At 42.3% G+C, this 25,180-nt stretch overlaps 1 protein-coding gene across 4 annotated transcripts in view; it reads left to right on the top strand.

The window, feature by feature from the left end:
- plch2a (phospholipase C, eta 2a) overlaps nucleotides 1–25,180 on the top strand; it is a 176,547-nt gene that overhangs the window by 106,719 nt on the left and 44,648 nt on the right. For all 4 annotated transcript variants that reach the window (XM_072682283.1, XM_072682285.1, XM_072682284.1 and 1 more), the window contains exons 2-4: nucleotides 12,966–13,112; nucleotides 15,976–16,219; nucleotides 18,890–19,019. In XM_072682283.1, the coding sequence (XP_072538384.1) occupies nucleotides 12,966–13,112; nucleotides 15,976–16,219; nucleotides 18,890–19,019 (521 nt within the window). The remainder of the gene's footprint in view (nucleotides 1–12,965; nucleotides 13,113–15,975; nucleotides 16,220–18,889; nucleotides 19,020–25,180) is intronic.

The raw sequence follows: 25,180 nt of genomic DNA, 5'->3' as shown, positions 1-25,180 counted from the left end.
TCTGAGCTGATTCCAAATCACACGTTCATTATTACTCATGCTGCCTTGTGTTGTTGCTGCTAGGAAGCTAAAAAGACACTTTTTAAAGAATCCGATGGCTCCACCCTACCTCCTGTAGATGTCACGAGAAAGGGGGTTTCCCACCTGCCAGATACATCAGCAGAAGGGGGTTTCCTAGTCTGACCAGACGTCAAACTCTCTGAATCCAATGGGATTGCATGAGAAAAAGAAAAAGACTAGGAGCCTTAGTCTATGTAACCTCAGTTGAACCCCCAAAGTCCAATATGAAAGAAATGGAGATCTCACATCACACATGTTCTACAGAGCTTCTCTGTAGACGAAAGTGCCTTCAGAAATACGAGGAGGCCTTGATTCATGAAAATAGGTGGAACTGTAGGCTGAAAGCTCAGCCCAAACCACTATACCAAGTAGGCTTATAATGTGTATAAAGTCTAGTGCTTAGCCTGGAAGACATTCTGTTCCGTTGACAAGTTCTTACACCTCTTTTGGCACCATGAATTGAGTGGCTGCTGAGATTTGGTGGTTCAGCAGTAATTCAAGATCCCTCATAGTGAGATATTTATATGCTGGCAAATGTCTGTGCCTCCTTCGTCACATTAGCTCCGCATCATGCCATGGCATCCGAGAAGTCAAGGCAGATTATATGAGTTAGCGTAATGTAACCAGCGTACATGTCAACCCCCTGCTCTGCAAACAAGTGCTGAAAACCGTGAGCCATGGAAGACGAAATGAGTAAGTTGTTGGTAACTTTTTCTTACTAGGTGCTTTGGAACTGTGGAAGAAGCATTGATCAGGTTTGAGGAGTGTTTAGACTGATCACCAGAGCTGTGTGTGACTGCAGATGAGCTAGTTGTTACAATAGTGGGTACTGCTGCAATTTACTGGGCATTAGTGGTAGTGTTACAGCAGCTACAACAGAGGCCTTCCAGCTGCAACAGCACTGCTGTGGAGCAGACTCACTATGTAGTTGCACCAAGTAAAAATAGCAGGTTTCATGCTGCTTAACCTAGGACCATTACAACAGCCATATTATATTTTTGCAGGATAATTAAAAAAACTGCATTTGAATTATGACTGTAGACGGATGTCAGAAAATCATGTTAGTGGATGGATCAGTTAATGGAAAATGCTGTTACCGAGCCATGCCGATGGCAGCTCACTGCCATGGTTAGCAAAACATTCCAACAACATTTTATAGCCTTTTTGTAAGGGTGTAAGAAAATATCAAGACTTTAAAATATCACAGTATAATATTTTTCAGTACTGTATCAATTTTCAATGAAAGTATTGATTTTTAAATAATAGTGTACATAAAAACCATCAATACAAGTAGAATTGATCTGTATAGCGCTTCTTACAACTGATGTTGTCACAAATCAGCTTTACTGCAACAAAAGATCAACTACACACAACCATAGTCTAATTTGACCTCTGCCTTTAACCCATCCGTGTAGTGAACACACACTAGTGATCAAACACACACACACAGTGACAGCGAGCACACCTGCCCGGAGTGGTGGGCAGCCATCGCTGCAGTGCCCTGGGAGCAGAAAAGGCAAAGGCCCTAGCTCATGGGTCCAACAGCAGCAGCTTGCCAAGCCTGGGTATCAAACCCACAACCCTGTCATCAATTGCCCGATGCTCTAACCACTGAGCCACCACTGCCCCCCACATTTAAAGCTCCCTGGTAAGCGAGCCAAAAGCGACAGTGGCAAGCAAAAACTCACTCAGAGCTGGAGTAAGCTGGAGGAACCAAGACCAACCTTGAGAGTCCTGGTGGAAAGATTGGTGGCAGACAGCAGTTCATTTAGTGTTGTGTTTAAACCCTGAACACTGGAAAGCTCGAAGGTCTGGAAAGTCTTCAGATCCCACTGATCTGAATTCACAAAAACATGTTTTACTCAGATCTTATGGTTATGATGGTGTATGTTTTATACTATGACAGGTTTTCTAAAATTACATTATTTATTGCAATAAAATAACCGTGATATATTGCCCTGACTTCAGTACTGCATTATATTGTGATATATTAAATCATAACCCCTTTATCGTGATACATATTGTATCACTATGTTATTAACAATACACAGCCCTACATGTTTTCAATCTATCTATATACATGAATTACATATATGTTCATACAATTTTATATTAAGCCCTTTTTATTTAGCCCTTTTACAGCTGAAAGCAGCTTTACAGAGATCCAGGTCTAAACCTCTATGAGCCATTTTTGAACTGTTTTATTAAAAAAGGGGCAAGTAAATGTTGAAATCTGTTATGAAATAACTGCATTTTGAGAGGAGGAACATGCCTGAAGCCACTCTTCCCTAATTTATCTATCTCAACCTTGTCCACATGTGTGCAACCCTCCACCACCCCGTCACCTCCTCTTTAACCCAGTCATCTATCACTCCTTGCTCCACAGAAAGGGACTTGGCTCCCTACCACAAAGCAAAGCCACCCAAACTCGTGATCTGATCTAGCTAAGGTCCCTTTAAAAACTGACCGGAGTGATTTACCTTTATCATTTGATTTATCATGTGAAGGCCTTGATTCATCAAAACAAGTCTAAAAGGAATATCTGGAATTGGTCAGGGTGCTTACGATAAACAATTTTCTGCTATGTTTGGCATTCTATCCAGGCCGATACTGAAAGAACTGATACTGAAAGGGGGCAGCAGTTAATTTCTGTCGCATTGGAATGTATTGTCCCCTTAAACTCGGGATCACCAGTTGTATCCGCAAAGGGTAAGTGTGGCTGCAGGTTTTCATTCCAGTCAAGCAGAAGCTCTCCTGATTCCATGTGTTCAGTTGCATGGTCTCAAGGTCGGTCACAATTGATTAGTTATATGAAGGGTGTTTGTTTGGATGGAATGAAACCCTGTGATGAGATTGCTGACCCCTGTGCTTCACATCCCTGTACTGGTTTGACATTAGTACCTGACAGATGTTCAGTGCCGATACGGCAGGATTAATTAGCACACATTCCTGACCAGCTGACCTGCTTGAGGCTGAGGATAGAAGACCTTCGAAGAACCAGATGTCATATGCACTCTATGGACAAAAGTTTTGGGACACCCACACAGGACACCTACAGGAGCTTTTATGACATCCCATTCTAAATCCATAGGAACTGATATAAAGTTGGTCCCCCTTTGAAGCTCCAGCCTTTAATAAGTGGAGCTAGGACTGAGAGATATGAGTTAAAGTGAGGTGACGGGGTGGTGGTGGGTTGTGGTAAATTTGTCGGGTTTTAACTTACAGGGGGTAAGATTGACAGGAGAGGCTTCCAGCATGTTCCTCTTCCCAAAAAAATCAACTCTACTTATGTGTACTATATGGCCAAAAGTATTGAGACACCCAAACATTACACCGACAGCTTAAGCTATGGATCATCATACCCAGTTCCATGAGTTGGCTAGAGGGATGTTAGGCTATGAAGCAGTGGACCTCTATTTCTCTTGAGTGATGGAGCTCTGTTCAGTACATTTGGGATAAATACCAGTGGGGATCCAGAAAAAAATCATCCAGCATCAGTACATGATCTCACTAATGCTCTCATGACTGAATGCAATCAAATCCTCACAGCCATGTGCCACAGTCTTTCATGGCATTCCCTGAAAAGGTCTTATGTGCTCTTTAAAAACACAATGAATGCACAAATGTGCTCGGGGAACCGCTTACACACCTACAGTAGAATATTGGCTATTATACAAAGTCATATCCAAATATTATGACCACCCCTAATTTCTTAACCCCTTTCAGCCTGTTCTTTAAAGTTCAGGACCCCACAGAGCAGCAGTTACACTAACATGACGTTGATTGTGTGTGTTGCGCTGGTGGTACGAATGGATCAGACACAGCAGTGCTGCTGGGGTTTTTAAACAACTCAGCCAGAGCTGTCCAGCCAAAAGATTCCAGTGGGCAGCAGTTTTCTGTGACCACTGATGAAGGACTAGAGCATGACCAACACAAATTGTGCAACAACAGATGAGCTTCTGTCTCTGACTTTACATCTACAAGGACCAACTAGGCAGGAGTGTCTAAAAGAGTGGACAGGGAGGGGACACAGTGTTTAAAAACTCCAGCAGCACTGCTGTGTCTGATCCCTGTTGTACCGCCAGCGCAACACACACTAACACACCACCACCATGTCAGTGTCACTGCAGTGCTGAGAATGACCCACCACCCAAATAATACCTGCTCCTGACCACTAAAGAACAGGGTTAAACAGAGTATGCAGAGCAACAGATGGACTACAGTCTGGAATTCCTATAGGGTAAGTGCAGCTTATCAAATGGGCAGAGTTCATTCCAAACAAGGGGTGGTCATCGGCACCTATCTGCATTATAAGATCAATGGCTGCATTTTTACACCCCTATTGTGCTGAGTTTGTTTAGTCGAGTCGGCTTGACAGAGAAATATCAATAGCAGTGGAAATTTGTATTATTGATTTGCCCTCGTTCAGACGGGAGGGATGAAATATCCATTTTCATGTTAGCACAACTTCCATTTAATCAACCTGAAAACCCGCCTTTCCATTACCTTACCCTCTCCCAAACCCCACACCCACTATTATATTGGTGTATATTTGGCATCCTATCCAAAATAAACTGAAGACAGTCCTCTGTGTTTGAAGAAATAATGAGAAAACGAAGAGCTCTGAAGCGCATCAGCCGCGATTCTTATTTGGCAGCATTTTCTTTTCACTTTTTTTTTTCACGAGCTGAAGAGATGAGGATACCCAGTGTTGCTTGAGCTATTTTCAGCTTTGTTTTCAATTAAACGCCGCCCAGCTTTCCCCACCTCCCTCCCACCTCCTCTACAAGGCAGCTTTTAGATGTTGCCCAGCCATTGTAACCCTTTGTAGCACCTTTATTTTTTGGATTTGAGTGTAGGAGCAAGCTGCATCCACTGGTCTCACCCTAGCATGGGGAAAAACACCCTCCATAGTCTTTCATCTGTGATGTCTCTATGCCGGCAGACAGTCTGAACTTATGGAGTTATGTCATGGCTTTGAGGTTTGATACCCCCCCCCCCCATCTCCCACAATTACTTAGCTGGGAAGGAGTCTTAATATGATGCTTCCTTTGTGTGTCAGACCACTCTGTGTTTCCTTTTCAAAGCCTGAGTCGCGGTTTCTATTCCATTACCCACATCACTCTTCTCCAGTCTCCCTCTGTCGCAGCACTCTCAAAAATAAAGGCTCTTCCAGTGGTTCTTTAAGCTATGCCATAGAACAGCTTTGTTCGGTTCCATAAAGAACATAGGCCTCATTCACCAGTATCTTCCTTGAGCCTCATATTGGGTTTATACCCTGCGTTTTTACAAGAACCCAGTTGGGCTTCCCAAATGGGCCCAATTGTTACAGCCCATCTTAATCTCACAAGGGTCCTTTCTAGGCCCCGAATGCTGTGTACAACCCACATGGAGTACATGTTTAACCCCTCCTGGTCCTATCACTGACCCTGGTGGGCATCCGTATGTGGGCCAATGTGGAAGTCGAGGTCAAAACCTTCTAGTTCCCAGTTGGAGTCACTCGCCTCACCTTTTTTCTGTGTCTCCCGCCAACCCCCCACCCCCGCTCTCCTGGGCCACTACGCACAGTAGTCCACCTAAATCCCCTGGACCTGGATTACATTTCCGAGGGGATTTAGGCTATCTGCCTGACACATGTCGCACGCCTGCACTCACTAACGCACCACCTCCTGATGCTTAAATCACCTTTCCGGAGACAGTCGACTGCACAAAGCTGGCGGAAGTGAGGTTACAACCGAGACCTGTTTTTGCGCTGTTCATTTTCGGCCCAGGAGGATAACATTTTCCAAGAACTACAAGAAGTCCTCAAGAGCTTCAAGATCGTCCATCAGATCCATCAATGTCTGTCTGGACAATGTGTAAGAACTCCGAGCAGCGTTGGATCAACGTCCACTGACCTTCTTTCGAAGCCATCCACAAAGGACAGATAGAAAAAGACAGAGATTGGCTCAGTTGAGTTCCCAGTAGTTCTAGAAACATGAGCGCAGCAGTGTTGAGCATGAGACCCGTGTCATCTGCCCTTATGCCACCGTCCATGGTGCCCTCGGCTCGCCCCGAGACTGGGCCGGAGAGAGCCTCCACACCGATCTCTGGCGCTTCTTTCTCCAGAAGTCTCCACAAACTCAGCCTGTCCCGCCTTATAGAAGACTTCTTCTGGATTGGTGGGAGCATCGTGGCTGGTTCCAAGTGGAAGCTGGGCATGTTTGGTAAGAGCTGGAGGATTGTGCTCAGATGTCGATCTGAGGGTGGAAATGTAGCTGTAAGAGGTTGCAATGAATGAACTAACTCACTAAAGAGTAAAGTGTTGTATAAATAGTTCCTCCGGTCAGATTTGTGTTCAATTCCAATTTGTGCCAAAATAACAGAATTTAATCAGACTGAGTTGTGGTGAAATTTGAGTTGCACTGAATCGCTTCCTAAGGAATTGTAATTGAGATTTACACCCCTAATGTGCTCCCTCAAGGGGCTTCGTAGAGCGGATTTCCATTTAAATAAGACTTTGAGAATGACTCTGCTCTGCATGTTGGAAATGACCAGTTTGAAATGAATAATTTAATACTGTTCTGAACGCTAGGAAATTTATTACCGAGCATAATTGCCAATGGTTACGTTTGATCTGCAGGCCACTTGTGGGAATCATCTGGCCATGTAATATCGAGGCTCAGCCGTGGTGTGTCGAGGTTGTCATTTGATTGTTTTGGCACTGGATATTGTCATTCACATTAGTTCGTGTGAGAGCTGCTCCGCCGGTTTGAGAGTGATGGATGAGGCTGAACTAATTCGAACAGATTGTCTCGGAATTCTTACAGGAGACAGATGCGTCCCTTGCTGTTCCTGCAACGTCTATTTAATGTCCTGTGCTTTGAGGGCTTTTACTGAGCAACAATCTAAATCTTTATGAGGACACGGTGTGAATTTTGAGGCGGTTTCCGGAGCTTCATCTGTGTTTACAACAAAAAATAGCTTGGGAACCCTTTTATTATTTTTGTTTAGTCTTTATTTAACAATTTCATTCATACAGTCACACACTAATATACAGCAATATACACCATAACACTAGCACTAGCTAAGCTACTAGCTAAATATCAGGCAGGTCTTTTGAGGTTCTTCTGCTATGCAGTTGTTAGTACCTACCAAAAGTAGTCCAAGAAAGGATAACTGGTGACCGGGTCATTGGACACAGTCAGTGGAGTCCATGGCTGGAGTGGCAGCACAAGGGTGACCTACTCAATAAAAGGCTGTTGGCACTAATGATATGGCTGATCAGTGTATGGTTGGTTCCAAAGGAGGCGGTGGCAGTATTTTAGTTGTCAATCAAACAAACCGGAAAACCACTAAGGTTGTCCCAATCCAATCTAATGGATTGCATTAGAGGCCGATCCAAACATATGCTAACAGATTGGGTATTGGCTGTTTTATACCTCTGGGCCTTCTCTGGTGTGCTGCTATGAATGGACAGTATTCACAGCTTGCAGCTGTAATATCAAAATATACCAAAACAATTTGAATGTCTGCAGTGTGGAGCTGTTTTACAGCAGAACATCTACAATTCCAGGAAAAGCTCTTTCTTCTAAACTCTATGAAATATGAGTGCGTGCTTGTTACACAGCTATTTTTGGCTGCTCGCTTTTTGGCCATGCTCCCAAAACTATGTAAGAAATACATTAGCGCCACATCTTTCACATATTTCTTTTTTCAGTTACGCCTGGTGAAAGACAAAACTGCCACAGAAACACTCTTTAAGCTTTAAACCAGCACTGAAGAGCTCTTTTAAACCGGAGAGAGGAGCAGGGCGATGTGCATGTTAGAGAGAAAAAAATGAAACCCTAGCGCATTCACAACACTACAAAATCATTAGTCTACATTTGCAATACACAGTAATCCAGTTCACAGTACATCACTGCACTTTACTGTATGGACAAAAGTATCGGGACACACTTCTTAATCAATGACCTCAGGTGCTTCATTCAATCCCTCATTGCCACAGGGGTATAAAATAAAGCACTTAGCCATGCATTAGTGAAAGAGTGGGTTCTTCTAAAGGGCTTACTGAATTCAGCATGGTACTGGCTGGTAATAGGAGCCAGTTTCCTTTCTATAGAGTCCGCCATCAACTGCAGGTCAAAGGTGCAGACCACATAAAGTCATAGAGCGGTGTCGCCCAGTGCTGAGGTGCATAGTGCATAAACAGTCCCCAACTGTCTGTTGACTCAATAACTGTGCTAATGAGTTCCAAACCTGGTAGTGCTGCAAAAGGTGGACCAACTCTATATTAAAGCCTATAGATTTAGAATGGAAGGTCACAAAAGTGTCCCAATACTTTTGTCCATATAGTGTGCATAAATGGAGTTATGAAATAACTGTATTTTGGGAAAAGGCACGTGCCTGAAGACCCTCCTCCTGCCAAACTAACATCCTATAAATTCAGTCTCAACCTTCTTCATGCCAAAGTTTCCGAGATAAGGCACATGCATCCAAGTCAACCCAGTCAGTCTGTGTGTGTGTGTGTGTGTGTGTGTGTGTGTGTGTGTGTGTGATGTGTTGTAGAAACACCTGTTTGGGAAGTTGGCATATGGACGTTCAAGCAATCCCTCTAAGCTTAAGTCAGTGATGTCCAGAAAGACCCACCTGACCATGTTGTGACACATTGAGCAGACAGCCAGAAGGCGGCCAGGTCAAAAGCTCAATTTGCTTCTACAGGCTTAAGCGGCAGCAAGAGTCACGGGTTACACTTGACCTGCTCTGCGGGATCCGTCCATTCACATTGCCGCTGCCCTTGTTGTCCTCCTTTGCCTGCCCGTACAGCCAGCTGTCTGACCCACGTTATTGTTTGTGGGCAATTTTTTTTCCCCGTCCCGCTTTTCAGAATTGCAGCCGGGAGGATGGAAGGTACTTAATTGTGTTTTATTTCCAAGGGTAACAACCACCTAGCCAATCTGTGGGAACATTTAAATAAATGTGATTGAGGAACAAGATTAGCTGCAATTTCTCACCAGGCGTTTCATTTTTGGATGAGCGTTTTCTCCAAACCTGATTACCGCACAATCCTCAACCTGGTTACCATAGCAACCAATTGGAGGGTGTATATGTTTGTGTGTGTGTGTGTGTGTGTGAGCCAGGTCTCTGTGGGGAAAACGCTTACCTGTCTGTGCTTCTTCACAGAGTTGGATGCGTCCTCTATCGCTGTTTTTAACTGCTAGCTGTTGAGGGTCAGCTCCTTCAGTTTTAGAATCCCTGACCGTCTTCCAGGTCGCTCATGTCAGTGAGGTTCATCAAATCTCACTACTCAAGCGAAACAACAGCCCAAATGTACTGGCATATGAATCTGTGCCTTCTGGCAGAATCTCCTGACCCATATCTTCCCCTAGAAAAAGGCAATGAATCACACAAACCCAAATTTGCTAATGCGGTTACTTTCCGTCGACTGCTCCTCATGTATTGCAGCTTTCTCATAGCTTCTGGGCCGAACGGATCGTCTGGCGTAATGAAGATCTAACGAGCTCTCTGCTTCCAGAGGTCCCACACGAACTGCGGCGCTATTAGAAGTGAAAGAGCCGGAAATGTGCAGCGACAGAGGAGCACTTTTTAATAAACCTCCAACATATTTTACTGCATAATGGCACTGCTCATTCATTGTTGTGGAGCTGTAGCCATATTTCTGCTCCTGGTGTGAAACATTTAGCGTTCACAGCCTTACAGGATCTCTTTGCACTTTTTTTTGCAGCCCAGTGTTGAGCTTTCCTGGTACTGTGCAAAAAAAAAGGGACACTGACATTCCTCAACCTATTGCAGCATATTAAGGTGGCATCCAGGAAACTCTGCAATCTGCTCTTAAGCCGTTCTGCTGGACAGAGTGGATTTGCTATTGGCTGAGTAGCCTACATCAGCATACACGAACATACACTCATCACATGCATGTGGTGTTTCAGAAGCTGGATTTCGTAAGGAGGAACCACAGTACTCCTCATACCTTGGCTTAGATAGCAAGAGGTCACCTCTACATTCTGGGCACGGAAATTGTCATCCGGGAGGATTTAATATTGTAGACGACACAGTGTCACTCAGTCACTCGCCTGCCAACATACAGCAGAGTGTTACTTTTAGAATGCACTACTGCTTTCAAATAAATCTTACATTACTATATATATATGTCATATATAATATTTTATAATATAATATATATATTATTATGTTATCATCATATTTATATTGAATCATGTATTAGTGTTATAGTAGAACTAATAGTATTAGTAGCAGTAGTAGTAATTGTAATAGTAGCAAGGTTAATAGTAGTATAGACTTAGAACTAATAGTATTAGTAGCAGTACTAGCAATAATTGTAGTAGTAGTGGAGGTAATAGTAATATAGACTTAGAACTAATAGTATTAGTAGCAGTAGTAGCAATAATTGTAGTAGTAGTGGAGGTAATAGTAATATAGACTTAGAACTAATAGTATTAGTAGCAGTACTAGCAATAATTGTAGTAGTAGTGGAGGTAATAGTAGTATAGACTTGGACAGTATTAGTACTAGTAGTAGTAGTAGTAATAGTAGTAGTTGTAGAAATAGTAGGATAAGGCACAACGTAATGCAAGGTGAAATGTAAAATGGACTGTTTATATAGTACTGCTTTTCATCATCGTATTGTATCCCCATGGCAACATCATCTGCTACTGGTGTATTGCAAACATGTAGCATTTGCTCTTGTACTGATTTCAGCGAACTGCCCATGACTGCCAGGCTCTGGAAACAAGGTTTAAGTGTATGTTGCTACTGCAATACTTAGCAATAGGCATCCTTAGCAAAGAGCTTCCCAAGACACTCACTAACTACAGAATACCTCCTAAAAATTCAGCATTCTGCTCTTTCAACCACCGCTTGGTCCTTTAATACACTGGACAGCTGTTTGCATTCCCTGGAAGCCTCACTGTCTTTAATGGATTTGCATTACTGTCAATCCATGCAAGCTAGTAGTAGGTCCTGCTAGTATCGCTGTGGCGTATTTGGACGGAATACTCTTTTAATGAACCTATATATTAAGAAATGATTTAATTTTTTTTTTATTAATCATGAGCAGCTCTTCGCCGCCCGTAGACCTGAATTGGGCAAAGTGGCCAAGACTGTTTAATTTTCAGTAGGGTGCACATCAGAAGGGCAGCTCTCCATTATTAATGGCCGACTGCTGCTTGTACATGGCACAGAACTGGAGGGGATGGCGTGGCAGTATGTGAAAGCATGGTCAGATGCTTTATTGATCAAGCAGAGTGTGGGAGATTGTAATGCTTTGAACAGCGTTCTCTGAGCCACACTTTATGCCACGGGTCAATGAGACACCACTGTAGTTTTATTAGCTTTAATACCTTTAATATTAATGCTGGAACTGGGACGGTTCTCAAGTCATATTTTGCAAGGTGGATGTTTCTAAGGCTTGCTAGCATCAATGTTCATTCATTGTCCATTTGTTTTCATCAGCTGACCTCAATCATTTGGATTGGTTAGAGATCACTCACATATATCATAATCCTAACAGTCTTAGTAGTCGCAAACGCAAAACCAACAGCCGGTTGAGTTCTAAGGATTGGAAAATGGTCATGTAAAAGACAAGGGGGATGTAGGATAACTTTTTCCCACAACTTGGAAGTGTGTAACACCAACACTATACATACAAATGGCCAGTTTAAGGATAATGGTTGGAGCGGACAACCAGGAGTGAATTATTTACTTAGCTAGGCTAGTCTCAGTGAGCACACTAGCTAGACAGCAACCTTCTCCATGCGCATTGTACATAAGCTTTGTTGTACACTTTGGATTGCTGCTGTGATTTGTAGTCCTTAGCATGCTAACTAGCTAGCAGAGTCTTTTCAAACAGTGGGTATCATGGCATTGGGCAGCTACTGGTAGTCAGACAAGACCAGACCCTCGATAATTTGGATAGTTCAATGGAAATTGATGTCATTTCTGTGTTAACTTCTGTGGTCAGTGTTGGTTAATAAGATCATGGTGGCTTTTCGTATACTAAATTACATTTGCAATGACTCTATGTAATACAGGGAATGTCAAGGGAGTGTCAAGTGTCAAGGCCAATCAGATAACCCCCGTTTTGGCTCAGCGGTTAGAGCACCGGGCTATTGATGACAGGGTTGTGGGTTCCATACCCGGGTTCGGCAAGCTGCTACTCTCGGGCCTTTGAGCAAGGCCCTTCACCTTTTCTGCTCCCTGGGCTTCACACCAACAGCGCCATCTGCAATAGGTCAATTCTAAAAAGATTTCTTCTCACTATATAGAACTGCAGCAATGGCTGCCCACCACTTTGGGCATTTGGGCATTGTGTGCTCACTGTCACTGTGTGTGTTTGATCACTAGTGTGTATGTGTGTGTGTTCACTGCCCGGATGGGTTAAAGACGGAGGCCAAATGTCCAACAACCATTTGGTCAGTCTAATTGTCTTACAAAAATGTGAACACATCCCCCAAAAAAACATCTGGGAAGCAATTAATATGATTTATCGAGACATCCTTCCTGTCAGTGACCGCAGTGACCTGTTTTTTGTATTTTGGGGCATACTTACGTGTTGTGCTTATACGTTACGTAGCATCCACTTATCCAGAAAGCGTCTGGTCACCCAGACACTTGAAAGTATCCTGATTAATTGTAAATGAATGCTTCAATCATAGCTGGGGCATAATGAATGCACTCGTAGAAGGTATTGGGTGCCACTTAGTGTGATTTCATTTTCGTAATGCTCATTGGACTTCAGCCTTTCTTCATAATGGTAGCAATTTAGCTTCATTTGAGCAAGTTCTACTTTTAAGTGTACATGAACTTGGCAGGCTTTCCTAACACTATGCCCTGTTCCCTCTCTCTCTCTCTCTCTCTCTTCTTCTCTCTCTGCCACTCTACCCTAGTGGAAAAATGCATGAGCTCAATGCAGACAGGGACTCAGATGGTGAAGCTGCGGGGTGGCTCCAAGGGCCTGGTGCGCTACTTCTACCTGGACGAGCACAAGTCCTGCATCCGCTGGAGACCCTCCAGGAAGAACGAGAGGGCTAAAAGTAAGTGCCAGCTTGCAGTTAGGCTCTTTTCTATTTCATATGAGTGCATTTATGTTCATAGGTTTCCCCTACCTCCCTCCCACCCCCAGACTTAGCTTTGTGTATCTCCACTTGCTGGCAAATATTAGTCTAGATCAGGACTACACAAATCCAGTCCTGGAGGGTTGCAGGCAATCACAGTTTGGTGATTACCTTGTTCAAACACACCTAATTCAACATCTGTTCGTTAATAGGCTTTAAAGGTATGTTTGAACAAGACAACCACCACACTGAGGCCATAGGCCGATGTCCTCCAAAGTTAAACCAGCTACAATACTGCTTTTAAATGGTCCATATTTTGGAATACTGTTGTCGCTAGTTGTTGACCTTAGCGTACAACAACCAAAAATCCAAAAAGCCCTTACAGAAAAGTTTCCATAGTCTTAGTATCTTGGCATTGGGCGGGAATTAGCAGCCGTACAGGACTAGACTTCCAACAAGACACTTGGCCCTTTTTTTATTGAAGGGTGGAACGTCTTGTGATCCAGCACTGTGTCATGAGCGCATTCATTTTTCAACCATCCTTCTCCTATTATTATAAGATCTCTCAGCGTTCATGTACAACAGATGGGGTAGTTTGCTAAAAAGACCATTTTTGCACAAAGAGGACTGTTATCAGTACAGAAGCAGATGGGCTCCGTCCCAATTGCGTACTACACACTAATACTATAAGGTCTAGACTAAATACTAATCTTAATAGTGAGAGTTTGGCAGGTTAGTACACCACATATTACCATAGTAACCAGTTCTCCAGCCACCAACCAGCCACCGTCCAGCCACCTTGCATTGTTATCCGTTATTTTGTTTTCGCAAGTAGGTCCTCCCTTTTAGTTGCATTGCATTGTGGGATAATAGTGTCCATCTTAAACAGACACAAAAATTCGACAGTGTCGAAGTTGAGTATACTCAAATAACCACAATGCATTTGAGTATACTCAACTTCGACATTGTACTTAAAAGCTAGCAAGTATTAGTAATTAGTATACAATTGGGACGCACCCATGGTTACAACAGTGTGGAAACAGAAGTGCAGCATTTATTCGCATTATTGGTCATTTTTACTCCAGGGCTCCCCCTACAGATAGGGAGTGTAATTCACTTTTACCCTCCAGCAGTATTGATGACAGGTAAAGCAATGTGATGAACAAGCCTAAATGGTGAAGCCCATTATATCTCCTGGAGGAAGAAGAGCTTCAGAACACTGACCTCCTGCTGTAGCTGAGGAGTTAATCGTGACTTTTGGTTGCCTGAACAATGCGTCCACTTTAACCGGAAAGATTTCAGTCACTTCAACAAACCTGACACGTGTCCATTAATTCCCTCGTCTTCTGAAAGTCACGTAGTCCAGTTTCAGAAACGGATCAGCTGCAGCAGTTGGGCACGTTTCTGAACACCAAAGCTGGTTACAGAGGCTGGTAACAGCCATCTTATCAGCGCCGGTCAACTTCTCCGATTTGCATTATTCAACAGTGGCCCGCCGCAGCCCCGAGGTCACTCTGTGAAAATGGTATTCAAGCCGTATGTTTTGATCTGGTGCTGAACCTGCTGTTGAGCTGATGAAAACCTTTCATCTCCGGCCATGTCTCACAACCCCACCCAAACGAAACGTGTCATCATACAATATTCCCAATGATAGAACGCCTCATAAAGTGCTGAGGGCATTGCTAACAAGGGTTGTGATCTGGAAAAACTCAGGTGCACCATCTGTGGCGGTTCGCCTGTAATATAGAACAGGGCAGTTTTGTGTTTCACACAGTTATGGGGAAAACAGGACACAATTCACAATTCAGGCTGCAGGATATTGTTATGTGCAATAAGAGTCTGGCAGTTGATTTAGTGCTGTGTTTGTGTTTCTTGAGCACTACCGGACACTAATTGGCATTAATAACTATGACTACAGCTTTTTAACCATGTTTACATTGGTTTTTCCTATTGCAGGCATGACAAATGAGTGGATGTATACTGTCCAAGTGTCACATTATCTCTTAATGGGGATAATTCCTGCTTACGGGAATGGTTTCTCTGCCTGTCCCGAACTCTACGCCTCGGCTGTAGAGTCCTATTACTGCCTATTAGTCTCCTTTTCGCCTGTATCTGGGTTTTCTTGACTTTTCAATTCTTCACCAATATCTAGAAGAACATTATCAAGTCTATGATTTTAGCACAATAAGAACTGGTTGTCAATTCTATATATATATTTTACAGTCATTTCCTCCCATTTTGAAATGCCATGCTTCTAAATTGTACAATGTTGTTGTAGCTAATTTACATTTAAGGCATTCAGCAGACGCTCTTATCTAGAGCGATTTACAAAAGTGCTTTGCTATTTACTCAAGAATAACCTTAGCAAGTTTGAATAGACTAAAAATTCAAAGATACCTCTGAGGTTAGATAGTACTAAACACAAGTCAATATGGAGACCATAGTACTCTAGTACTCTAGTACTCGCCCAAGCACTCTCCGAAGAGGTGGGTCTTCAGTCTGCGTTTGAAGACAGCGAGCGACTCTGCTGTTCGGACACCCAGGGTAAGTTCGTTAGATAGAAAAAAAGCCTGGACGCTTGTCTTCCATGAATTTTAAGGGAATGGCGGGTCAAGCTGAGCCATACTTGAAGCTCGAGAGCTCTTGGCGCAGATCAGCTTTTGACCATTGCCATCAAGTGGCATCAATATTTTACTATGCGCTGCTACTGAGTTTCTCTGTTCTCCTCCATGCTTTTCATTCCCTTTCTTTCTTTCCATCCCATCTGTTCCAATCTCTCTGACCAGTCACACCAGAACTGTGTGCCTCACGCACTTCCTCCGCTCTCTCTTCCCCACTCCAGTTTCCATCGACTCCATCCGGGAGGTGTGCGAGGGTAAGCAATCGGAGATATTCCAGCGCTACGCAGATGGCAGCTTCGATCCCAACTGTTGCTTTAGCATCTACTATGGGGAACACATGGAGTCTCTCGACCTGGTGTCTGGCACGGGCGAGGAGGCACGCACCTGGATTACTGGCCTTAAGTACCTTATGGCAGGCATCAGCGACGAGGACAGTCTGGCCAAACGTCAGCGCACCCGGGATCAATATCCTTTTTCATGGGATTTTTTTTTTTTCATTTGATTTGCTGTGATTTTGAAATAGTATGTTATAGATTTAGATTTACAAGTTTAATAGACAGTCATTTGCAGTGGACTACACAAATCCAGGAGAGCTACCACCTCCCAGATACCAGTAGGATAGAACACACTGGCCTTAGGTCATTTTCAGTGCAGTTCCAAGGCTTATAGAAATGCTTCACCTACCATAGCTTAAACTCTCAGTAATAACTAAAAGCAGCTAGTAGATGACCGCTTTGCAGGATGTAGATTCATTTATGCTTTCTTTAAAACTTTGCTAACCATTTTAGCATTTAGCATTGACCATAACTAGTCTTTCCATTTATATTTTTCAAGCTAAAGTTGCCTTTTAATTCATTTGGATTAAAAAATAACAAGCAAATCTGACCAAACTGAAAGTTAAAATGATCTCATAATTGATTGCAAACTTCAGTAAGGCCAGTAGCAACCCTCAAGCAGTAGTGGGACAAATAAACATAACATTTGCAAACTTTTGTTGCTGTAGCATAGTGGATAACACCAATAAGTCCATGGGACATTCTCCTACCTAGGTAACATTAAAAGAATGTAAGTCGCTCTACATAGAAGCATCAACCAAATGTCATTAATGTAGTTAACATAGCTAGACCCGATGTGGCACACATACAAAATAGCACTTTTAAGATGCATATAAGAGTCTATAGGCAAGACTTATATCTCTACATCCTCCTGTAGTTAGCATAGCTAACACTGGAAGCATTACAACATACCATTTTTAATATGCATATAATCCTACATTTACCTACGGCATCAATGCTGCTCATTCTTTTTCCATGTCAGCTAACTTTTGCTGTTGTGCTGTGGATCGCTGTTAGATGAGGCTTCTCGCTTTTGACTAAGTCCTTGGGCAGGACTCCTAATGCTTCATTCTCCTACCTGGATAAGTGCATCAGCAAAATGCTGTAAATGCAAATGTCAATCTTCAGTTTTGAACCCAAAGTATTGATTTGTTATAATATATATATATATATATATATATATATATATATATATATATATATATATATACAGACTGCAATATATATAATACAGTTGCAATTGTACACTTTTGAAATAACAAAAATAACATGCTGCAATCATAGAATCCCAAGTGAGCCATTTAACATTGTAATCCATCACTGAAGACATCCCTTGAAATGATCTGAAGTGTAGGCAGCTGTCATTGAGAATCAGAATCAGTGTAGAAGCAAAGCCTCTGGGAAATGCAGTAATCTGTCGGAATAAGATATCAGGTCATGAATCAGTCTTTATTATGAATTCGGAATAATCAGCGTTAAATAGGATTCATTTGTTCTGATTATGCCAGCTGCTGTAGTCAACAGTTACAGTTTAATGTTTGTTGTTCACTGTGGTATTTGCTCTCTTTCTTTTGCTCTCTCTCAGTGTCTCTCCTACTTTTTACCAGACCTTCTTTGTTCTTGTGATGTTTTAAATTAAGATTACAAGTTTGGGTTTTTTCTATAAGTTATACTTTCATATTGTATATGATTTTTAACACTTAATGACAGCTACCTTTGCCTCTATGACAAAAGTAGATATTCTGACTATTGTGACTTTGTCACAGGAGGAATGCATCAGGCTTTATGCATCTACAGAAAAAAAAACAAAAGCCTTGGGGAGTTACTATGTTAATGGCGTAGTGACATACAAACAGTTGCACAGTTCATGTCTTGTTGAGAACGCATTGAGTAAACATCTGCAGTGCAGGCTAGAAAAAGTAAGTGAACCTTTTAAAATTATTTGGATTCCTGATTTGATTCCTTATAAATATGGTCTGATCATTATCTATGTTACAAAGTATATACAATCACAATCTGACTTCACTAATAACACTAATAATAAACTGTTGCACCGTTCATGTCTTTTATTGAGAACATTGAGTAAACATCCACAGTGCAGGCTAGAAAAAGTAAGTGAACCCCTTGAAATGACTTGGATTCCTGATTTGATTCCTGATAAATTTGATCTGATCATTATCTATGTTAAAAATGATAGACAATCTAACTTCACTAATAACACATATAATAAACACTTCATGTCTTGTACCGTTCATGTTTTTTATTGAGAACATTGAGTGAACATTCACAGTGCAGGCTAGAAAAAGTAAGTATACCTCTGAAGAGCCAACTGACAAAAGGTGTTTCAGTTTATGACATTTGAGTTTAGGAGGCTTGAAATTTGGGTTTCATGGGAGCTTTACCCATTAAATAAAGGCACACAACACCTGGTTACTGACCTATCTATTCCTCTCAAGAACAATTGGTTAGTACAAACCATGCCTCAAGACAAACAACTTTCAGAAGACCTCCAAAAACAGGTTCTGGAGATGCTTAAAGCTGGAAAAGGCTTCAGATGCATTACTACTCTCCTGCAGTTGTCCCATAAGATCACTCCACAAGCAACTGGCAATCTTGAATGAGGTGAGAGCATGCCTATATTCATGAGTCCACCTCTGCAGTACACCATCAGCACTTGTGCTCTTAAGCCTAGTCGAAAGTAAGTTAAGCTGTAAAAGATATCCTTATCATGGCATGGTATATGTCCTTTCGCCTTGCATGCTCCACTCTGTGGTGGTCAGCTCCTTAACTGTGCATCCACGTGGCTGAAGCAGACGTTCACAGAGGCGGACAAGAATGGAGACGGCAGTCTGAGCATCAGCGAGGTGCTACAGCTTCTGCACAAGCTCAACGTCAACCTGCCCAGACAGAAAGTCAAGCAGATGTTCAAGGTGGGCCACCTGCAGTCTGTGTGTGTTTGTGCACGTATGGTTGAGTCTCTAAGCCATGTGTACATGCGGGAGAAAAGTCCCAGGACCAAGGCTGGAGATAATAACAGACCTCCCATAGGGGTGCTTATTAGCTATGGAACAAGGGCTCCAATTCAAACAATGTAAAAAAGCAATAATTAGAAAAGGCAGTAGCAGGGGAGTCTCTAGGTGAACTTCAATATCATGATACTACAAATAAGATCATAAAAGTACATGTAGACTGGATGTCATGATGTTAACATCATTAAAAGGAGATTTTAGTTTTTTCAAAAAGGTCCCTACTGGAACAGAGCTGTCTTTATTCATTTCTGGTGTCCTATATATTTTTGAGAGTCTTAATGGGCATCATGTCTTTGGGTTTCTGTGTATTTCTTTTTTCAGGCTGGGTAGTAGAATCTTTGCGGCTCTAAATAGCTCAGAAAATCAAAGGAGTTCAGACCAACAGCAAACTACAGCAAACAGCTGTACGAACATCAAATACAGCATGGGATCCCAGTCAACAGTATAGAGTATAGTGGGAGCACATGCAAGTTAGTAAGCTGGGTGCATAAGCCAGTGTGTATATGCCCGTCTAGCTCGTGGCATGGTTTCTAGACAGAACGTGTCCTATGTTTACTACATCTGACCCTCAGTGTGCAAGACCAGCAGCCATGTGGGGTAGATTTGATGCATTGATTGGTTATGTGTGTGTGAATGCAGGGGGATGTGAGCGAGCATGCAGCAAGCAGTTAGTTTTGCAAACTAAAACAACTGAACAAACTTCAAATACAGCACCACAGAATTCCTTCCTAAAATTGAAACAAGCAAGGAAACAATGGGAAAAGTCAGTTTTCCCCAACATACACTCGCAAGTTCGCAACAGATGCCCAGTAAATAAAATAATTAATAGAAAATATCATATTATATTTTGTAGAAAAGAGGTGCAATTTAGAGGCTCAAGCAGCACAGATTGAGATGCTGCCTTGAAAAATGATTTTTCACTCAGCACTCATTCCGATTGTTGAGTTGCAGCCTTCATGGCTTCATCGGATGAAAGCAAAACAATCAGGACATGGGTAGAAACTCTGCTTTTGAAGAGCCAGCACAGGCGACACACATCAACAGTAATTTCAGGTGCAACCGCAACATTACTGGTGGAGAAAGTGGAGGGTTGGTTCGAAGGTTGATACCTCTGAAGCTGTACAGAGTCATTAAAGTAAAACTGTAAGATGCTAAAACTCTTTCTCCAAAAGTAAACCCCACTGAGATAATGTGCCAAGCAAATGTATATAATCAGACAAAGAATGCCTCCTTTCTGTAAAATGCTCAGCATCTGCACCAGAGTGGATCTTACTGCAGTGTTCGCATATCCATGTGCAAAGCTCTCTCAAGGTCCCTCACACATAACGCAGTCCACATGGAAAATGAATTTCATAAATGGAATTCGCTAAAAGAATATTATGTAATAGACCCTTTTATAATATTATATTTACTCAACCTGGGACAAGGAGAGGCTTTCGTTTGCTTGGTAAATTGCCACTGAACACGATTCCCGCATTTACAATTCCCAGATGTATTTAGGTATAGGATCTGATATATCATATCTCCGTTCTTCCCAGGAGAAGGGAAAGACCTTCTCAGCCTTCAAAGGAAGTCAATGTAAAACATTTTTATCCTGAGTCATTTTGGAGCATTTCTATTGGTCCTTTCATCATGAAATTGTGACACACTATGAAGAACATTATGTCAAAAAGTGAAAAACGGCAATTTTCTGTATTGTGTTTGTAGCCTTTCACCACATAGTTTAGCGACAACTATTCACACCCTTTGGTACAATTTAACCCTGTCTTTATGAGGCAAGTTCATAGCTCATAAACGGTCAGTGCTGGAAACCAGTTTACCAGTTTAGCAAATGGCATGGTTTCTGGACAGAACGTGTCCTGCATGTTTACTACATCTGACCCTCAGTGTGCAAAACCAGCAGTCATGTGTGGTAGATTTACTGGATTGATTAGTTATGTGTGTGTGAATGCAGGGGGATGTGAGTGAGCATGCAGTTAGGTAGTTAATGTGCCCTGGGGGTCTTTATTATTGCTAATGCCCATTTGGATTTAACTGTGACCTACTCTCAAATACACAATAGAGCACATCGCTGCTGTCCGATGAAGACCATGTATCTCCATTTTGGTCTGTTTTTAGTTTTCTCCATGGTTCGAACCCTGTAGGTGCTCTCTGTTCACTGTGTGAGTAATTCTGAATGAATAGACCAATAGAAATGCTCTAAATTACATTGACTGCTATTCAAATTTAGGAACGTTTTTGTCTTCTTCTGTAATGTTACCATTTTGGAGATACGTGGTGCATCCATCAGCTGTATTATCGATAAGCCTGATATGGTAAATGTAAGCGGTGCTGTATGTTTGTTTTACGGTGAATTTGGCATTTTTGTCAGCCGTCCTCTCCATGTATGTAGGGCAAACGATTGTCTGACCCATGAGGACTTCTGTGTGTGGGTATGTGGTGTTTCGCTGCTCTCAAAAAGCCATTGCCCAGGCAGGCTGGATTAGTGTATGCGTGTGTGTAAGTACTGTATGTGGCTGAGATCTCACCTCGGTTGTTTGCAGGTCGCTAAGCTTCACACTCCATCAGGGCCCGCCCCATCTGCTGTAAACGGACACAGATGGCCTTTATTGTAAGACAGAATAAAGCACAGGGGAGCAATCTGGCCTTGTGGAAGCGTCTGTATCTGTCTGTCTAATGGGAGAGGCTTTGGCCTTGGCTCTGTTCGGTTGATTATCAGGGAGAATAACTAGCTAGATTCCTCCAAATTGTTTGCTGGACATATAGAATTCAGAACAATGTGCTCTTCTCTTGTCACTTACGTTGCTTTCCCGTACGGCTGATTTCCTTTGTATCTATTCTTACAGGTTTATTTCCTTTTCCAAGGTTGTCTTAAAGGCGTGAGGGATGTCGGGCCTTGGCTTGGATGGTGGAACGTTGAGATACAACGGTTCTTGTTATGCTAGGCAGCAGCAACAGACCAGAATGTGCAGTTGTCTCATTGAAATCTGCTATGCCAGGCTGCTAAGCCACAGTTGGTAGCTCTTGTTTGGGAGCTCCAACCACTTGGCGATCAAAAAATCAGAATCATGGAAGGAACACTGGCTTATAATATAGAGAATGGTGTCCCTGTCATTGGTACTCAGGGTTCGGAATGCTACATTGTTTCCAGCTTTTAAATATATGGGTCTTCAGCTAGTGATAAAGCAAACAAGACACTAGAAAGTAAATCTTGTTGAGCTAAAAGAGATAAAACAATGATAGACCTGTTGGACTGGTAGGGTGAAACATTTTATCTGGCCTGCTTGTCTGGTATTGTAGAGCTTGCTTGATGTTTGCCTGAGTTTGTAAAATGGTCGACTTGCTAATAAGTCAGAGGTTCACAGAGGTTTAGCCACTAGGTAGGCATCTCAAGGTGATGTTATCAAACTTGATAAATTACACACTCTGACATCACTACTGGTAATAAGTGCTGTTCTAGTTGTGTTGGCTAGCCTGACTCCCAAGTTTTACTTTGTGTCAGTGAAACCAAGTTTTGTAAGGTTAATTTAGCTGACTAGGTATTTGTATATTAGCATCCTTCAAAGTGCAATTTTGTATTTATGACAGTGGTGTAAAAGTGAAAGTAGAGGGGTCCCTCAGTAACAACAAATACCAATTCCTGCTCCTATATCTTTTTAAGGAGCCAGTATACAAGCCAATAGAGGTCACTGATTATAGTCTGTTCCCTGAAGTCTGAAATTTGTAGATTATCTTTTGGGCACATCTGTATTATCTGTATTGTCTAAAAGTGTTAAGCAAATCTAGGTCATTTGAGGGTTTCACATGGATTCTTTTTTCTCACTTGAGAACCTACTTTTGAATGATTTCCTGGACACAAACTAAGTATGAATGAATGAATCGATGAACAGTGACTTTTGACAGGATGGTTAATCCAGAATTAGGCTTAATCAGCACTTGCTAAATCCCTCATTGTGAAATGTGTTAATGGATATTAGTCTGGATCCTCCATTGACATTGATTGCTGTCACCTAATTGCTTTCTCCCAGTTTTTAAACAGCGCCTGTTTTAGCCGTTATTTCACAAATCTGAATGGAATGTTCTCTTCAAGAATGAAGAACCGAGGTGTGGGGATTATCTCTTCTGAAGTGTGAATGATGCCATCATTGAAAAAAAGTGAATTGTGTGAATAATGCCCTCCTGCTCTGCCGCCTGAAGTGTTGATGACCTGTTTTTGCACTAACTGTCAAGCTTTTGATCCTCTGACGCTTCGCTCTGTAGCCCACCAGTGTTGTTCTCGTGGCTTAGCTCTCTTCCTCTGCCTGGACCTTTGCTTGTTGACTTGGTAGATTCCAAGGAGCTGACACAAGAAGCCGAGGTAGGGTGCCAGGAAGCCATAAATGAGAAAAACATTTTGCTATGGGCTGTTAGCGATCACTTCCGTCCATTCGACGTCCAACAGCCAAGACATGCTTGCTGCCTGAAATTTGCTTCCTTAATTTTCTGCTGGAGCTGTGAGCTCTCACCTCACCAATTATATCATCACACACCTTATTAGGATAGACATATAATAAAACACTGCCTAAAACTCTGATCACACCTTTCTGAGAAGTGGACTGGGCTTGGTCTTGATATTCCAAGGAGCATGCTCGGTTGACATCCCTCTGTCCAAGACTCCCAGCCTGTGATGTTGAACTAAACACAATAGTGTGAGTGGAGAGAAATGAGTGAAACATGCTCTACATATTATTAAGGTTGTGTTGTAGACCACTTGCTTACGACAGTGTCCAGGTTTAGTGTGACAATGTCTTAAAAAAAGGAGCATATCAGCACCTAATCTGATCTAATCTAAGTTTTTTTCCACATATTTTTTTAAGACTGTATGAAACTGCATTGAAAAACATGAGAGCAATCAAGACAATAGACATTACAGTATTTCATTTGTTAAATGGCAATAAGTTTATATTTTTCATTATAATACAATTTTTATGTGTAACCCACTTTAGGCTGTGTTTTATTTACCTCGGAAGTCGGATGTCGGACACACCTGAGTTGACAGCTTTCCAGTGGAACATTTCAGTAATCAATCATTTCAAAACATTTACCCACAACAGTTACCTAAGACTTTTTATTTATACCACAACTGGTTTGACAATCCGTTACTGGTATTTAAATCTAAGTAATATATGTCCCACGTTTTATGTCCCAGGTTAGCATTGTTAACAATACCAGTTAATATTTGCATTATACAGTATTTTGCGCATCCAACCACCATGGAAGCACGTCCACAGATAGAGAGTTGGGCTAATTTAATGAGACACAAATGGACGGAACTGTCCTACTGCTTTTACTACTCTTGCTGTGCGGTGCATCCATCCTTCTTATCTGCTTCTTTATGGTCAGGGTAGTGGTAAGTCCAGAGCCTTCCCTGCATCATGGATGCAAGGTCTAAGAATTCCCTCTGGGCAGGGCACTAGTCCAGCGCAGGATACCACTGACATTCGGTCACTTACCCATAAGGCCATTTTAGAATGGTCCATTCTCCTAAAAACAATTAGCATTAGTGCTATTAAAGCCATAGAGAGCCATATTTGTTAAATAACACTTAGCTTCAGAGGGAGGCGGGAAACCGGAAACCGGAGCACCCAAAAGGAACCCACCTGGAAGACAAGCCACCTGGAGGAAACTCCTCCCAGGGAGAGACTGGAGTGAAGGATCGAACCCACAACCACAGGCCTCTGGAGCTGTGTTATTTATCAAAGCTATGGCTTTAAAAGCACTGATGCTAATCGCTTTCAGCTTTACATTCTCTGTGGAATTCTCAGCCAGGATCGAGAGGGAGGAGCGCAGTGTGTTCAGAAGCTTTTTTCCAGTTCATTGACTCATAGGCGGTTTATCCCTCAACGTCGCCACCTATGCAGCAGGTCACTGATCAGGGGTTTAAAGCATCAAACGTGATGGAGGTGCACAAGCCGTTCTCTGCGGGGCTGTGAAATCCTTTCAGCCTGCTTCCATGCAAATTCACATGCAATAACAATCCTTTTAGAGTGTAGCGTCTGTCGGGTGCATCAGGATAGCCGGGG

The sequence above is a fragment of the Salminus brasiliensis genome, chromosome 6 (assembly GCF_030463535.1).
Source record: "Salminus brasiliensis chromosome 6, fSalBra1.hap2, whole genome shotgun sequence".
Taxonomy (NCBI): domain Eukaryota; kingdom Metazoa; phylum Chordata; class Actinopteri; order Characiformes; family Bryconidae; genus Salminus; species Salminus brasiliensis.
This window is presented reverse-complemented; position numbering and strand designations above follow the sequence as displayed.